This window comes from Triturus cristatus, chromosome 10, assembly GCF_964204655.1.
Source record: "Triturus cristatus chromosome 10, aTriCri1.1, whole genome shotgun sequence".
In the NCBI taxonomy this organism is placed as follows: Eukaryota; Metazoa; Chordata; class Amphibia; order Caudata; family Salamandridae; genus Triturus; species Triturus cristatus.
Genome location: NC_140593.1, coordinates 1,160,764,064 through 1,160,783,250, shown reverse-complemented (window position 1 = coordinate 1,160,783,250; position 19,187 = coordinate 1,160,764,064). Strand labels below are relative to the sequence as shown.

Sequence of the window (19,187 nt, the reverse complement as noted above, 5' to 3'; positions counted from 1 at the left end):
GCAAATTTATTTGAAAGGTACAAGATGGAAAAATGAAATAAAGAGACATGCTGTATAACTTTTTGATTAATGATGGGCCGTGTGAAATCACATTTTGTAAACTGTCCCTAATACATAGAGGTCTTATTCATTTTTTAGGGTAATTGGGCTGTGAAATCCACTCTTTTCCCACCATACTTGAGAAGGTTGTGCCCCTATAAACCCCAGGGCGAGTATGGTTTGCGTAGCACATCATAAAATATCGCAATATTTTATGACTGTCCCTTCTGAAGTTCGGGACATTTCTTCAATTTACGTGAATAATGTGCTGTAGAAATTACCAGCTGGCCTTTTTGTAGTGACATTTTCTTAGGAGTGAGAATACACCCCCAACCAAAAGTAGAGCTGAAAGTCATTCACGTCAAGTCATGTTTGCAACTCATGTTTTCTACGAGTTAAGCAGTTTCTTTAATAGAAAACTCACTGCAAAATTGCCAGCCATGCATGTGCATGTGTCTTGTGATTTGCAAAAAAAAAGGATTTCCAAATAGCTCTGCTTTTGAAAGTCAAGATGTATTTGCTTTTTAAATGTCTTTGAATGCTATTTATGATGACGTACAATGACCCTGACGTGCTTTGAATCCTATATTCCACTCTGGCAACTAAGTGGTCAATACTTTGTGCACCCCAATCAAACATGGGGCTTCATTCTTTAAGTGTAAACTTTTTCAGTAAGATATGTTCTTCAAATACATCCAAGCGGAAGCTCAGAAAACAGTGGTGTTTTGGGTTGTGATCAGCAGCATGGTTACCACAGGTCCCCTGACTCTGTGCAGAGGAAAATGGCATAAGATGCAAACTCTGCTCCACTTTTGTTATCCCACTCCTAATGAAAGCTATACTGACGAAATATTAGTGACACCCTTCACTCAAGCTGTTAATTAGGTAAAACTAAAAAAAAAACAAATTACCTTGGTGATTTGAATGTTATATCCCTTCGTCGGGCCGGCAGGGCTGGCTCCAGGCCTCTCAGAGGGTCCCAAGAATTTAACTTGGAGTACTGTCAGACAAAAAAAGAGACAATCAGCACCAAATTGCCATGTCAACAAAAAATTGTATTAGTTAAGGAAGTATTACTACTTAAACGGCTAAGGAAAAGAAATGCGATTTTCATGTAATTGTTTGTCTTTGTTTTGTCCAAAGTAGCGACCACGCAGTACTTCTCCTGGAAACAGACCTTTGTTTACAGCCAGTTTCTTCATGGTCACTGTCATGTGGAAGGGGAGAGGTATTAATCCAAAACAAGCCAGGCTGATAATTTTGGAGCAGCAAGAAACAGAAGCTAACTAATAAAGAAATGAACAGGATAATAGAGTTCCAGTTGCTTGAACAAACTCACAAAAAAGCCGATCCAGTTTCCTATATTTTGAAAGCACCTTGATCTCGGTATCTAGTACTTTACAGAGGAAGCATCCATTTATTAAAAATAGCTTCCCTAAAAAGAAAGGCTTTATAGTGAACCCTCTTTCCAGAAAATTAAATAGGATAATCAGATTCAAATTTATTAACTTCTCACGGGCCAGGAAGGCTGAAATCTCAATCCTAAAGAAAAGACGAAAAAGGCTCTGCATGAAAGATATCAGAACAAAAATGGACAGAAATTGGATAGATCTTCAAGAAGAAGTGTGCCAAAACAACGCAAAGGCCTTCTGGGGTATAGTAGCAGAAACCAGTGGAAATAAAATGCCCCAGACAGCAACACCAGTCCCACTAAAGGAATAGGCTGTTTATCTGTCTAAACTGTGTGGAAAGAACCTGTCAACTATCGACATTGGAAAATCTTTAATGGTTGGAACCTGCAGTGAGATCGATCAGCAGATAAAGTCACCTTCAGAAAAGCAAATTGCCTTACATATAAGGAAAGCAAGAGACACAGCAGCAATGGGACCAGATAGGATGATCCCAGTGAACGTCCTAAAGGAAAACATCGAAGGATGGAGCAAACTCCTGGCCCCTCTTTTTATTCACTGCTATCAAACTGGCCATATTCCAAACTCTTGGTTGGGCAGTATATTGGCCTTTCTTCTGAAAAAAGATTCCCGTCTTTCCCCCAGCAATTATCAACAAATTGCCCTCCTGGATGCTACAGGAAGGATATTTGCGGCTAGCGTTTTGGACTACCTGAACGATTCAGCCACATCCTGGGGGGTAATTCCCATGGTCCAAGCAGGCTTCCATCGAAAATCACTCTGTGATTGATAATATCACTCTTCTGCAAACCATTATTGACAAATATGTAGTCAGCAAAGCCCAGGTAGTCTATAGTTTATTTGTCGACTTTTCTACATCTTTCGACAAGGTGGATAGGCCTTCCCTGTGGAGAAAACCAGTGAAATTAGGTGTCCCGGAAACCTTGCTAAGAATAATAGTAGGTGTTCATACATCTACATAGTGTAAAGTGCAGATGGGAGGAGACAAGGGTTTAACCCATGAGATTCCCACACAGAATGGTCTTAAGCAGGGATGTTTACTTGCTCCCCTTCTCTTCTCACTATTCCTTAGTGCTGGATTGTTTTCAGGAGGTAAATAACCCTCCCCCCCACCCCGAAATAGCAATTCACAAAATCCATCTTTTAATGGAAGCTGACAACATGGTCATTCTTGACTTTGCTCCTATCGGTCTGCAGCGTAACATGGAGGCACTTTTTAACTATACAGAGAAATATTTTTTAAGAATGAAAATCTCAAAAACAAAAATAGTACTGTCTAGGGGTAGGAAAAAGGCTAAACGTTTCACCTGGAAATTAGGAGGAATTCCAGTAGAAGTAGTATCTACTTATACTTATTTGGGAAGAGTTTTCACTCAGTCTATTGGAACTGCTTCGCATTTCCAACTGACTAAATAAAAAATGGTAGCCCATCTTAGTGCAATAAAAAAGTTTTATTAATCCACCGGGAGGTGACATTTTTCAGCCCTCCTAGAAATCTATCGAAGATTACCCCTATATTAATCTATGGTTTAGAATATATTCCTATAAAAAGATTGGGCTTTTTAAATGTCAAAGAGGGAAAACTCTTATGTATGCTGACTACTACTGTCAAGCAACACCCGTACATGTACTTTGACTGGAACTTGGCGTAGTGAGTGCATATACAAGAGCCCTGGCAAATCTTGTCAGATGGGGCTATAACTTACTACATGCACCTGAAAGTACATTGAGAGCGCTTTTCTGTTATGATACTTTAAAGGTTGACTCAGAGAAAAACACTTTTAAAGAAAATCTAGAGATTGCTTTGGAGCACTTTCAATGTTGTACGAAACTTCCTCAAATTGGGTCCCCAGCACTCCTGAAGTTCTTTTTGAAAAATTCGACCCCAAGATTGAGCTTTGAAATGGATGAGAGTATACAGTGACCCCAAAATACCTGGGATTCACACTAGAACATAAGGTTAGGTGTTGCATCCTAATGGTAAGATTGAGGACATTACCACTAAAAGATATAACAAAAAATTGGGGTGGTATATTTGATAAATCCAACCACTGTGATCTGTGTAGTGGAGGCATTCAAGATTTGGTACATGTCCTATTTGTTTGTCCGAACAATTGCTTGGTTGATGCACGCACCCGATTTTTAAAACCTATTTGCATTAAATATAATATTTCTAGAACTATGGATTTGATTGAGTTAATAAGAGCTTCACCACATGAATTTGTATGTTATAAAGTTTTAATTTTTTTAAAAGTGTTTCTTCTGTTGTTTTAGAGATGTTTAAACCATGAATAACAATTTCTTCTGTATACGTTGTATTTTTATATCGTGATATTATGGATTCGAATAATTTGTATATATTATTTTATCATATTGTGGATCTCTGAAGAGGTCTATATCAATAAAAATGTTGTTTGTTTGTCTTTGTTCTGCTCTGGCTTTGTGAAGAACTACTAGAACCTGGCCTGGTTGTATGAAAGTGCAAAAGCAACAAGACATCCAGGAGGGCTACTCCTAAAGGGGACATTCACTGTAGAGGAAAAAACTGTTCTCTTCTCATGACCTGTATCTTAATCACTAGCAGAATGCATGCTAGATGCTGTTTTTGATGATCTCATCTTGGCTTTTGAGACATGTTGTGACATTGTTTACTGGGTAGTCCCTTTAAAATCTCATCCCTTGACAATGTGAAATTATATAACACTGGAAGGCAACTGGGAGCAACATGCATGTGTCTTGAAAATAGTTCAAGTAGAAGATGTGTTTCCAAATAGTTCCAGGAAGGCTAGATTCTTGTCAAGTATCATGGTCATGTTAAACATTGGATATAATGACCTTCTTTCAAGTTTGGTGGACAGAGTGCTTTAGTTAGAGTCAGGCAAATCCAGCAGAAGATCCCCTGCTGTCTCCACCGTTCGAAACTTACACCAACAGCCCCATGAATGGACTTTTTGGAACAAATATTCTGACGTACTATTTTCCTGTTCGGGACCAGTAGGAAAAGCCTAGTGACTCTAAATAGAAAAAAGTTAAGTTACGTTCTTGGAGAAAACTAAAAGGATGTCAGTGGCAACAGTGGTTTGATTTTCACCCATTTGAGAGTTTGTTTGAATAAATATTGCTGAGTGGGCACTTGAACATGGAGAATATTCAGTAATGCTACAGTGCCTTCAGAAGAGACACAGTGGTAGAGGTCCCTTTGGCAGCACAGAGATCAACTGCAGACAGACACAGATCTCTAAATATAGAAGTTAGTCATCTGTCAGGGTGGCAGAGGCTATGACCTCTACCACCCAGGCAGGATGATGGTCAAACTGTCAAACCTTGAATGAGGCACAGTATATTTAAGTGTATTGAAAACAATTCCTTAGTACGGTCTATAGTTCATCAGAAACAAATATTCACTCTGGAAGCGGAAGACATATGATATACAGGATAACAATGGAGGAGTCCTCCTTTTAAAAGTAATAGTGTACTCATGGGCATGACGTTATGGCATGTAAAAACCTTACTACTGTAGGCAGTCCTTTCAGTGAAATAGAGGTGAGGTCCACGCCCAGATGTGTTTGTTCTGTTAGTCTGGGGCAAGTGGGAACTTTGTGTCTGGAAGGGTGTGTGCCTATTGATCTGTTGTGGACTAAGCATACTCCTCTAGCAGGGCAAGGAAGAATCCTAAAATTGTGAGGGTCCGAAGTCAGATACATTGAATCCAAATTCTAGCGGAAGCCTTCAGCATTGGTGAAGAAAGCTTTAAACAGGACAAACCTGGATTTCATAGCCACTGAAATAGATTTGTCACTTAAGTTACATTGCTGCCTCACCCAGGTCCCAAGTAAGATTTTTCAACTAAGTCATAATTTTAATTTTCCAAAATCTGCATCAGGGCAAAAAAGGAGGCTTGGGTCTATGAGGGACCCATGAGGTCAGATACTTCTTTTTAGCGACTTGTTGTAACCTGAAACTTTGCTAGAAAAAGCTCTGAAAAAAACTAGCAATTCCAAATGAGTTATTTCACACCTTTCTCAAGGAGCTTTTGTGCTTTGTACACACTACCAGGGATAAGAAAATGGGCTCACGTTTTTTAAAGATACTGGCAAGGTCTTGCCTGGTCTCCCCAATACCTCCCAGAGTTCTTGGGTAAGCTGCTGGGGTCCAGGTCTCTCACCAATCAGTGCTTCTATAGGGAGCAGGTATTCTACTCCCACATAAAGAGCTGGTCCTCCTACACAAGTTGGAGCCCTTCTTCAGCCTTTTGTTCCCTGAAGCAGTACAGAAGGTCAGCCTACTGTCCCTTGGAGAACACTCCTAGTTACTGGATGCAGACGAAGAGCAGGATACACTTTGGGCTTCTTCACAGGTAAGCTTAGACAAAATCTTCATTTTTCACCTTCATCAATCTTCACCATGTCTGGGAATGTTGAGATGAGCTTGTGGTATGTTGACATTCTTATCCAGTACATTAGCTAGTGATTGTGACATTTTGAGTTTACCTGCTTGTAAAGCATCCCAGAAACTGTTGTTCAAGGTAGTAGGACCCTTGCTCTTTGTTCACAGCCCCCAAACTTCTTCCAGGCCCTACAATATGAAAATTAGGATCCACTCCTCCGGTTGTGCTTGAAAAGCTTTCTCTCCCAACTGGGAGTAGACACAGGAGGGATCGATTGTTCAAAAGCTTCTTTCGCATAAGCCCTTTCCAGGAATAACTGTGTCAAAAGCCAGGCCTCATTCTCCATTTTACCACCTATTAACTCACAACTGCTGCATTCCAGGATGAGTGACCAGTGATAACAACTCCCAGAAGCTTTATTGGCAGGGATACTTCCCATGCCTCATTATAATGTAGTTATTGAAAAATATTTCTTCACCATTGAATTAGATTTTTGATACACATTATAAAGAAACTTTGAATGAATTCTTTCAAATCACCCCAGGTGGAAGGTGATAATTAATATTTAAAAACAAACAGTTGTGTCTCACTCTTATACATTAAATATGAAGCACTGTGGGCTGCGGTGTGTACTTAAGGGTGACTTAACTAATGTGTTAAAAGATCTTTTCCTAGGTGTCACAACCCTTTCCCTTGTTATGTGTCTCTGACAAGTTTAAGCTGCAGCCAGGAAGGCTACAATGGTGAACCTCGAAGGAGCACATATGTGCTATTTAACAATTACACCAGTGGTTCACTTTTGGATCAGTTTAATGTTGCCTTACCTAAAAATGAAATAAGCCAATTGAGTGTAGCCAATTTTAAGTCATGTTTTCAGGACAGAGTATACGTGCTATGAAACTAAATTGCAGTCTCACATGGCCAAGATTACAAATACCAGCAAAAAGGAAACTGGAAATGTGGGGGGAAGCATTTTCTCACAATAAGGCATCCAACTCCTTTTGCTTAGAGTATTCAACTGGTGCAAGGGAACATAGTGACAAAGGTCCCTTGCACATATAGAATAAAGGCGCAATACCCATTCAGACCTGTACATGGGCATCTCTGGGAGGTGGCAAATCACATTCATGATTTATCTTTCTTTTTTGCCTAGACATAATAGTCGCTGCTGGTGTCAATTCACAAAACATATAGCATGAAAAAAATACCTTCAGGCAGCACATGCAAATTCATTGCCCACACGCTCTACTAAATCTAGCCATGCACCTTAAGAGGATGCTCGTCAATCCACTCCAAAGCCCTTTCATTCTCAGGCAAAGTTTAAAGCCTGTACCATTTTCCTCTTCTCCTTACTGAAGCAGTACCTATCCTCCCTCCTGGGGATCTAAGGTATTTCTTAATCTCCTACACTTAGGAAATACATATTGACTGTGACCTACTCTTTGTCAGGAACTGATCAAGGATTTTTAATGCTCTCAGTCAATAGAACAAAGCCTCCCTGAGCACTACCCATTCATAAAAATTGCAATTTTATGAGCTTTATGCACTCATTTCTTTTTATTTAACAAGGCGATGCCTTAAGGCTGGTGCTATCTTACCTCACATTATGGGGAATTAAGTTGTCAGCAAATGTGAACTGCTGATTCTGGGTCTCGCACAAACAGAAGAGGTGTGGGTGGAGTCACTGACCATTCCAACTTCTTCCTGAATCTTAATCACATTGTTATTTGCTTGATTCTCCATTTCTTGGCTCAACCTTAACTGGCTAGGGGCTCAGCTCCGCTTAAGTGAGCCATGTTCATAGTGTATCCCTGCCCAGAGTTTGGGTACTGAAGGTTTGAGAGAGGTCCCTTAACTAAACTCCTCTGACCCCCCTACTTTAAAGGTGCCACACCCTGATAAAGAATCTCTCTAAACACTTGTCTACTATGATAGCTTTCAGAACTTCGCAGTGCAGAAAACATCCATTCTGTACAAGACTGAAACTATCATAGATTCTCACTCCTAATTCAAACATATTGATTGTCTGGTATATATGATGGCAAACAGCCTTTACTACATTGTGCCTTTACCACGCATTTTTCAGCACTCATATTTTTACCTAAAGTATGTTTTTACAACACATGCCTTTTCCACGCATTTAAGGTAAGTTGGGTGATGTGGGGGGTCTCCCCCCACAAATTAATCATATATATATATATATGATGTAACTGAATCTCAAGCCCTACAACAGTTACAAACATGTACTGACAAAATAGAACCAACTGCTTTCAAATCTAAATCCAAATTCTGCCCTGTGCTTAGTCCTGGCAATAGAATAGACACCTTTCATGATCTAGTGGTTGGGGATCTAGAAACACTGACTAAAACAAACAACAACCACAAGAAGGAAAATCTAAATAAAATGGAGAGACTTGCAATTGACACCTTGATGAAAAATGATAAAATCATAATCAAACCGGCAGACAAGGGGGGCAATGTAGTCATTCAAAATAAATGACTACATCAAAGAGGCCAAAAGGCAACTGGATGATCATAAGAACTATGTCAAACTAACTAATAATCCACTCAATGATTTAACATTAAATCTAGGATTAAGAATCAAGAAATGGCAGGAGGAGGGATTATTGACACCAGAGGAATCCCTCTTTCTAAGCAACGACAGTCCAGTGATGCCCACAATCTATTTTTTACCGAAGATACACAAAACCTTAATCAATCCCCCAGCCAGGCCCATAATGTCGAGTTGCAACTCACTCTATGAAAACATCTCAGACTATGTGGGCTTTTTCTTGGCACCACTAGTTACCAATTTAACATCTTACATAAAAGACACGGGGGATTTTTTAAGAATCCTTTCTGATCTTGGCTGGCATAAAGGATACTATCTCGTAACAATCGACGTAGTATCACTATACACTTCCATTAAACACAGTGTTGGACTACAAGCTGTTGAGTATTTCTTGAAACAACGTAGCATACGACAATCCAAACACACAACAATGCTCATGGAAATGATCGAGCTTTGTCTCTACAATAATATCTTCATTTTTGATGGCCAAATATACTCCCAGCAGTGTGGTACTGCTATGGGAGTTTCATTTTCTCCTAGCTACGCCAACCTCACGATGGGGTGGTGGGAGAAGCTGATAGCCTGGGATGAGAGAAATGAAACATATACTTCCAAAACAGAACTATGGTTACGTTACATCGACGACCTTTTCCTTATTTGGAGTGGCAGTCTGAGTGAATTTGAAGAATACATGAACATTTTGAACACAAATGAAATTGGCCTACAATTCACTCATAACACCAGTGATCAAGAAATTCAGTTCTTAGATGTAACGGTATACATAGAAAATGAAGAAATTAAGACCAAACTATACAGAAAACCAACAGCAACCAACAGCATTCTACACGGTGAAAGTTTTCATCCTCCACAATTGAAGAAGAGTATTCCGTATGGAGAATTCTTGCGTATGAGACGCAATTGCTCCGATGACTTGGAAATGGAACGAACATTCAAAGAAACAGCAATGAGATTCCACCAAAGAGGATACAATGAGAAAGACATAAAACTGGGTCAAGCAAGAGCAAGAGAAATTCCCCGAGCACAGACTTTGAAACATGCAAAAGAACAAAAAAAAGAGAATGCCGTGATTCGAGTAGTCCTTACATACAGCAAAGAAAACTACCAAATAATAGGCATCCTAAAAAGACACTGGGATATCTTGAGATAGGATCCAGACATTGGTCCAAAAATTGGCAACTATCCAAATGTCTCATATCGGAAAGCACCCTCCTTAAAAGACAAACTGGTTAAGAGACATATGACGACCACCAGCAAATCTAAGAACTGGCTGGAGACCAAACAGACAGGCTTTGTACGTTGCAATACATGCAAAGCATGCAAACACGGCATGAACATGAAAGAAACAGTGGACTTCATGGGTAATAAATTTAACATCTCTGAAATGATCACCTGTGAATCCACATACGTAGTATATGTCATTGGCTGTGGATGCGGACTATGGTACATAGGAAGCACTATCTGCCCCCTGAAGAAAAGAATCTTGGAACATCTGAGGGCGGTACAAAATGAAGATACCAATTACGCAATTGTGAAACATCTAAAAATCCACAAAGAGAACATGAAACAGACCATAAAATACTTCGGATTAACAACAGTCCCTAAAACGAACGTGGAGGAAACAGAACACTGAAACTAAGAAGATTGGAAAGCAAGATGATCATACGCTTTAAGACGAAGGCCCCTTTTGGCCTTAACGGCGATGAAGAGCTACACAGCCATCTATGAGCCTACTGTACGACATGAACTAATAATGAACTCATGATGAAGGGGCAATTATATTAGACATCTATATCTGCAATCATCTGAACAAACATAATATGGCCACATGGGCACTAAGCCTAAACCCTGTGGGCAAAAATGCACTAAGCAATTATTCTAGTATCAAAGTTTGGAACAAAGAATAAAATATACAACATGTTAATGTCATGTAGTATAATACAATCAGACACACTATTCACATTGACACAATGTAAATATTCAGATTGCGCAGATATAATCAAATCCCCGAAGAGAGATATTGAAATAACATCAACATATCGCAAACATGCTAAAATGATATATGTGAACAGGAACTACAATTCCCATAATTCCTCTTAATGGCCAATATGGGTATCACTATAAATAAAGAACATTGAAAAAAGACTCACATACCGTGAGCAAGACCGATTGTGGTTGAAACGCGTTGGTGGTGGAGTTGGTGATAATTTGCACGGAAAGAATAAAATCCTAATCATATAACTTCCTTGGTGTGCAGTGGTTCCTTCTTTGAGGAAATCGGTGAAAAAAGAAAATATATATATATATATATATATATATATATATATATATATATATATAGAGAGAGAGAGAGATATAGATAGATATATAGATAGATATATAGATATATAGATATATATAGATATATATAGATATATATATATATGACAACACATTGGCAGCTCACAATGAGACGCACTCAAGTCCAACGCCAGGTTACCAGCCTTTATTACAGGTACAGTTGTGCGATGATTGCTGGTAAGAAATGTAGCAGCTTCCCATCCAGCCTGACGCGTTTCAGGTTTCCCCTTTATCAGAGGCTTTTGGCAAGTTCGTGCTTAGGCTTGCAACAACTCCCATAAACACGTTAATGTCCCGCCCCTTATTAGGCAATGTTTAGGCTTCTGGGAGGGTGGTGTATCCAACCTCATGGCCTCTTCATCATTTTGGAGTGGTGCAGTCTCGGCGGATATATCTATATCTATATATATTACCAGTGGACTATGAAATATGACAATCTACCCTTTGCAGCACCATGACACACTAGCCCTACAGGAATTTCCACAATGCTCTCTACAAAGCAATTATGAGATCATACTACATGTTAAATAAGACTCATCAAAATGGAAATTAAAGAGTAGTCCTGTATGAGATTTATACATTTACTGAGGTATAAATTCATACTTGGAACAAAATTTGGATTAAAATAAGGAAATCCTCTAGAGCAGCTAACGTCATCCAAACCTAATTTGTGTCTACAATAGACTCTTGATCACTACTTCCACTCTTCATAAAATGAGTCCTACACTACCCCCTTCTGTTGGTCCTGCAATAAAACGTTATCTGACCTTAAACATATGTTATTTGAATGCCCTCCTACACATCAATTCTGGAAACAGATAAACGATATCTTCCACACACACATACGCTTCACTGTCACCCATATTTTCCTTGGGAGTATTTAAAAAGATTGGCCTTCTCACTCAGATACTGTTCATGTACTAGATTTACTTTAGGCAGTTGTATTTCCACAGATTATCAAAGCATGTAAAAACCCTACTAACTTATCTTTCCCGGCTCGGAGGTATGGTGCCTGTTATGATCACAGACTATACAGAGCATATGTCAATCCAATTACTCGGGCTATGAAAAGAGATCTGCTTTGGTTACCAGATACGAATTTCTTGGATTCCTCTGCAAAATCTGCTTGCCTGCATAACCCTAGGATTGAAGAGCTTCCTAAACCTCCATAACTCTTTATTACCACAATGGATATTTGATACAACCTGCTGATTTCATGCAAAACGTTTGTTTATTGGCAGTTATATTATAGCTTTGTAATTTTGTTTCTGAAGGGATATTGCGATGATACATTTTCTCTCTTACTTTCTTTTCTCCCTTTTACATTTCTAATCTATAACTAGTTTCTAATTTTAAAATGACTAACTCAATTACTGAATAAGCTTTATCTTTTAAAGTTAAAAAATGAATGTATTATACAAAAGGGTGTTATCTGCACAAAACACACATATCATATTTGTGTTGAATGTCAAACGACTTTATAAGTTTCACAAGTTGCCTACACGACAAGGTCAATCTACTTGCTCCTTTTTGTGGTTTCTGAAAACAAAGGTATACCTAGCGATGCAGAGTACTGTAGACATTTATTATGAACAGATTTCTAATTTCAGCAAATGGTGCTGGATCTTTTTGCCTAATTGTTTGACCTCTTGTATGAGTTTATATTTTGGGCTAAAGATGTTTTAATCTGTTTTAAAAATATGTATTCATCTAAAAAAAACACTCATTGTCATAGTTGTTCCTGGCACTGAAGAGAACTACTTAATGTGCTCTTTCTGATAGGGCTGTCTGCAGTTACTCACAGTGCAGTTTGTCAATGGCTGAAGTGGGCTGACCCATTGTCCCATGCAGTATGCTGCAGTGGGTAGAAGGAAAGTATGAATGACACAACAAACCAATAGATGGCTGGCTGAAGGCCCCTATATGTAAGTATATTAAATATATAATTTTAGTATATTCAAAAGGTATTGGCTAATGTGACACATAAAAAGCAAACATCTCAGAAAAAAACGAGACAAATGTATATTCTTTCATTTCTTTGCATACTCACCAGCTTTTGCATTGCAGACCGAGGTCTGTAGACTAAATGAAAGACATGAGCAAGCTTCAACAGGGCTAGAGATCTCCAGAAACAGCAGAGCTGCCACAAGGGATATATACATCTTGGTGTCCATGGTTTTCATGAAGGTCAGTGGTTGTACCTCTGCTGGGAATGCTCTAATTGAGAGAAGAAAATAGGCAGCATCATTTTAATTTTGAACAGTTGAGGTTGGGTATGGACATCAAGCTTAAACCCTTTACTGCATCAAAGAAACATAGCTATGCTGTCTTTTATATAGGAGTGAGGCTGATCCTGAAATGTCCGAATGTTCTTTTTTGACCTGGGTTTGCACTGGAAACACAAAGAATGTAGCCTGATTTACAGGAGCCTTTGTTGTCCCTGACAAAGGTCTTTTTTGTTAAAAGCTGTTCATGATGACTTAATGCAGCACAGGCTGAAGCACAACTGCAAGGAAAGCATCTAGTTCTGAGAGAAAAGACTAGTAGGTATGCCGCTTGAGTGTAAGAACTGCTGAGGAGCTAAAGGCCCAATTCTTTAGGCTATTGTCCATTGCAAATGTGCAGCCAAAGTTTCAAAGCCAACAGGTGCCAATTTTCATAAGGAACATGCGGGTAGAAGGAGGGCCAGGTGGCAAAGGCTGATGCGCACTCTTATTTCCAATTTAGCTATCCACATGTAAAAAAGCAGTGAATGCACCCAATGCTCATATATGTATTGGCTCCCATGAACCTCAAAGGGATGGGTAGATGGGCCTGCTGATGCCATCAGACCCTCACCTCAATATACATTTCTCACATGGGAACAGCATTGATGTGTAGTTGGTGTTAAGGGGCCCATATATGTCAATGCTTAGATTTAAATTGTTTTTCCATTAGGAGAAGTTGGTGTGTAAATCTAAATTCCATTATTCATATATTCCATAACAATGAAGTATGGGGTTTCAATGCAGGCAGTGGACACTTCTGTTCCTGCCAGCATGATACCTTTCAGGTGGCAGCATTTTGTTGAGCCAGGTCTGCTAAAGGAGAACAGGAGTTGGATTAGGGACAAATGTCATTCCACTCTCTCCATATGGGTGGATGCTCTGCAATCTGCACTTGCATTCCACCCCGAATGTGATAAGGATGTATGGTATGGATTTTGTACAGGTATTGCAATAGGAGTAGCCCTGCATGATATGACCTAATCTTTTACTGCACGAGGTTGACTATGGGGAGGTACCCACATGTGACAAAGAGGAGAAATCCTAAATATCCCTCTTTACTGGTAACACAGTGGCTCACAGTAATTTCCAATGAACATTAGATTTATTTGTGTTTAACCTAATGTTATAATGTAAAAAACCCTGTTCATGTTTTACAAAGAACAAAAATCTCAGATATACCTCTTTACTGATAACAGAGTGACAAACAGGAGTTTCCTACCATATTAGATATATTTGTGTATTACCTCATCATATTACCTAATCATACCCATGTTTTACAAACAGAAAACTTACATAACCCTAATACATAATGTTATAATTTAAGAGACTTCCTAACTGACCATATCCATGTGGTACAAAGTAGAGAAATCTTAGATATACCTCTTTACTGGTAACAGCGTGGCACACAGGAGTTTCCTACTAACATAAGATATATTTGGTATTACCTAATCTTATCAAAAGAAAAGAGGGGGAGAAAGAGAATTGTCCCGGGTTGGTCCTTAGTCAACTGTATTATATCAAAAGCAGAGAACCCAGTAGAATTAATATAACAACTCTCCTGTGTCAGAAAAACCAATGTTTATCTTGTGAAACCCTCGCCCACCAGGGTTACCCCTTGACGACACACTTCATCATCGGATTCCATCCCGATCTGCTGCGGATCGGGGCATCCTACAACCTACTGTCTATGTGGGAGCACTGGTTGGTCTTTATGTGATGATAAAAAAGTTGTTAATATGAAAAGGTAGAAGGAGTCAACAAAGGTGCCGAATTAGGGTATACATTTAAAAATACCTGGCTAGTAAGTCTATCTATTTTATACCTGCCATCTAACAAGAGCAACGAAAAGAGTTGTTTTAAACAATAATGTGATGTGATAGCTTAGGAACCTGACAAATTGCAATACCCAAAATGTAGTATATCTAATGACTTGCCCATGCAACCTACATTATGTAGGCATGACGACGAGGAAGATAAAACAAGAATTTGTGAACACCGCAGCAATCTCAGGATTAAAAGACACAGTACGTGATTACCAGTGTGTGATCCTAGAAGAAGTTAAGGACACAATAAATTCAGAAAGAAAGCTGCTAGAAAGAGAACTACATTGGGTGTTCAACTTCAAAACATATATTAATGGCCTGAATGACAATATCCCGTGGGGCAGTTTCACTTAATACAATGAGAGTAGTGAATGCATTGTTATGATAGGCCAAAATCCCCAGTTTTTTCATTTCTTTAATTTTTTCTTTTTGAATATTTGGTCTGTAATATTTTCACCAGTATTGGATTTTTAGCCATAATTTTTCCTTCATTGTTGTTTTTACAACCTTGACTGAAAGAAAGACAAGAAATGGTGAAATAATGACATTCAACATGTTTTACATATACCATCTGGTTTTTCCTAATATCTCTCCATGAAGAAAATATACCGCTACGGAACTCGACCTGTGCCAAGATAAAACGGCCATTCCAGATAGAGCGGTCTAGTCGTTTTATGCACGTATGCGTGGACGTAGCAGCGGCACATCCTCACTCAGAACAAAACACTCGGGAAGTGCACACTCCAGTACGATGCGGTCCCCGGGGCAAAGACCACTATAGGTGACACAGCAAGGGTTAGCCTTGATGCTGTAAGTCTCTAACACCAGAAGGACAAGAGACACCTGATCCTAATTGGAACTACAGTTCCACTGGAATTTTTTTACCAAATACCGGGATGAGACACAGCGTTTCACACCCCGTGCCATGTCCGATACAGGGCAAATGCGTATGGACCATCAAGGTCTGTAGCGCACTCTCAGAATAAGATTGACATTATTTATGACCGGTTTTCCACAACATGGTCATTTAAGCTCCAATCCTAATCACGGAGCTCACACAACCTGAATTCTATTCTACTTTTCTCCCCCAAAAAGAGTATGACAACAGGCCACCCTCTCCACAGAGGAACCATGATGCACTATTAAGACATTGTTTAAGTATGTGACTTTTGACAAATTCATTATATTATAATTTTGAGTGCCACATTTCTGAAATATAAATTTACTCATAAAAGCATGTTGTTTTACCATGGTTATGGCTTCACCTTATCTCAGCAGAACCGCACTAGAAGTGCTCACTAGACATGCTCACTCAATGTTTTTTATATTTCACTAACACATTTGTCCATGTAATGGTGCAGGAAAGTACATACATAAAGACAATACGCACCTAACTGTCCTGATATCTCCACAGAAAAAGAACACCAACTAGGTGGTATATGCATGTATTTTTTCACAATGGCATGCAAGTAGCATGTTTTATGTGATTAAACATACAGGAGTGTTACCAGGGGACTAAGCTCCCTTGGTACTGAAGAAGAGCCAAAGGGGCACGGCTCAAAACATGTTGACCTGTTGGATTGCAGTCACAATACCAACCTTGCTTTCCTAATTACCCTCTAACTTTTAATCATACCAACTAGAGGCAGGAATAAAGTAGATTTACCTACTAGTCAGATATTTTTAAATGAATACCATGATTCAGAACCTTTCTCCACTCCCTCTGCCTTTTCACATCAAGACCTTCTTTATCATCACATAAACACCAACAAGTGCTCCCACGTAGACCGTAGGTCGTAGCATGCCCCGGTACGTAGCAGATCGCTATGGACCCGATGATGAAGCATGCCACCAAGGGGTAACCCTGGTGGGTGAGGGTTTCACAAGAAAAACATTGTTTTTTTGACACAGCAAAGTTGATATATTAATTCTACTGGGTTCTCTGTTTTTGATATATTACCTAATCTTGCCATATAAGAGGCTTCCTACCATACCCGTGTTTTACTAAGAGAAATCTTCAATATACCTAATGTTATAATGTAAGAGACTTTGTAACAGAACATTCCCATGCGGTACAAAGGAGAGAAATCTTAGATATACCTCAATACTGATAACAGGGCGGCACACAGAAGTTGCCTATGAACATTAGATGATACATTTGTGTATTCCCTAATGTTATAATCTAACAGGCTTCCTAACAGATCATGCTTGTGCTTTACAAGCATGAGAAATCTTGAGCAAAATGGTTTATTAATAACAGAGTGACATACACGTTTACCCTATACACACCCACTGTTTGCATCAGAGGATGCCAAGGGTGAAGACGAAATCCATCTGCGATAATGTTTCCAGAACTGTTATCAGATGTGCGATCTTTCAATCTGCAGAAACTGATATTGCATCAGCGATGGCATCTGCCCCATTCTGCTTTAAAAAAATACTCCCTTCCCTTTGCACAATTACTACTTGTGATGTATATTCATTTATGCATGTGTGCCCAGCACTGGCAGAAAACACAGCCAGAAGGTAAAGCATCATCCAAAATTTTGCCAAGACAAGACACCGCTGACATCGTCCACATTATGCCTTGAGTAAGTCCACAGACATATAGCTTGCACAACTGTAATTCCTACACATACCTAGTTGAGTACATTCTATCTAGTAAGTCACATTAAGTGACTGATTGTTAAATTGATGGAAGGAGTATAGTCCATCATGATGGCGGGGGACATTACCTCTATCACAATGATGGGCTACCTTCTACCATATTTAGAGATAGCCCCCAGCCCAGCATCATCTCTATATATTGAAAGGAAGCACAATCACAGCGGTTCCTTTCAATGGATAAAACACTGGTGGATGTCTGCCATCGGTTTCGATGGCTGTTTACCAAACTTTTTAAATTTTTTGTTCTTCAGAAACAAACTTCCAAAGCAGGAGTTGTTTTTGAAAAATAAAAAAACAAATGATCCCACACCCTGGGAATTTTCTTCCAGAGAGTAGGGATTATTTTTTTTACTGTTTCTCGCCCGCAGGTTTTTACTGAAGAACACGTAAAAAGACATTACACAGTTGGCCCTAAATAGAACAGGCAGCTTAATGTCCCCACTTTGAAAGCCCCTGCTCCTTGGTAGGAGAGGATGTTTTCCATGGACTGCCGCAATGGAGGTTCTATCACCAGAAAACTTAATGTCCTGTTCTCAAGTTTGGAGACCAGGGTTCACAGAGAAATAGGGGGAAAGGCAGAAAAAAGGAGAAAGAAGAAGGAATATAAAGAGATGCACAATGACAAATGGAGAAACAGTGATGAAAAAGAATCAGCAAGAGTGAGATAAAGGATAGGAAGAGTAGGGTGGTGGGAGGAGTAAAGAGATGGCATGAAAACTAATCAGTATCAGTCTTCGTATAAGCAACCCAGGCATTCAGGAACACCAGCAGAGGGCAACTAAGAACCATTTTGGACTTTTACGGTTACTAATTAACCACTCCCTTTCTACAGTAGTGGCTGGCAGGGAACAGGGGTGGAGGGGCGACAATATACAACACAGATATAAACTCTGTCTGACATTTGATAGCTTTCCTTGCTTCATTCAAGAAGTTTACCGGTGTATTCATGCAATTAGTCTACAGTAGAGTACTAGAGACTCCATTTTAATAATATTTATATAGACCTTACTTACATGTTTCTTCAAGCTCGGCTCTACCGCCTTGATGTCTGATGGTGCAAAAGCTTTTGCGTCCTTTCAAGAGCTGATCGGGTTTTAAATGAGTCTGGTGCACTTTTATAAGACAGTCAGCGATGAGCAGGCAGGCTAAACGTGTTCCAGTGGGCGAGGCTGGCTGGCAGACATCAACATGCTGCTCCTCCTATATGACGCATATCAAAGTTAGTGCATGCAACAGAATGGGAAAACTGCAAGGTAGTGACAGACTGGGAATCCAAAGCAGCCCTGTCAATGTTTGTCAGTCCAGACCCCATACATTGTATAGGAAGCCAGTGCAGCAAACTAGCCTGGCCACTACAAGGGGTTTGGGGTGTTCTCCCACCAAGAAAAGTTGGAAAAAATGGTGCATTCTACAGCACATTGTCATTATATATTCAATTGTTTTCATTTTTAAAGCATAGTTAATCATCACCTTACAGTTCACCAGGATACAGCAATCTTTATTCGGGGCTCTTCAATGATTCCCTCACTATCACCCTCCAGCAGTGCCTCTCGTCTCTCCATTGCCCCTCTCTCACATGTATTTCATTTGTTTTATAGCACCTCGCATAGGCTGTCGGAGCATATTACATCACACGCACATACA

General features: G+C 39.4%; 1 protein-coding gene across 1 annotated transcript in view; it reads right to left on the bottom strand.

The window, feature by feature from the left end:
- The window catches only part of LOC146796829 (metalloproteinase inhibitor 1-like), a 44,970-nt gene extending 26,276 nt beyond the window's left edge, over positions 1-18,694 (bottom strand). The window contains exons 1-3 of the mRNA XM_085629571.1: positions 18,557-18,694; positions 12,837-13,003; positions 951-1,039 (exon numbers count right to left, since the gene is read on the bottom strand). Coding sequence (XP_085485697.1) covers positions 951-1,039; positions 12,837-12,969 — 222 coding nt within the window. The 5' untranslated portion in view covers positions 12,970-13,003; positions 18,557-18,694. The remainder of the gene's footprint in view (positions 1-950; positions 1,040-12,836; positions 13,004-18,556) is intronic.
- Between the last annotated feature and the right edge of the window lie 493 nt (positions 18,695-19,187).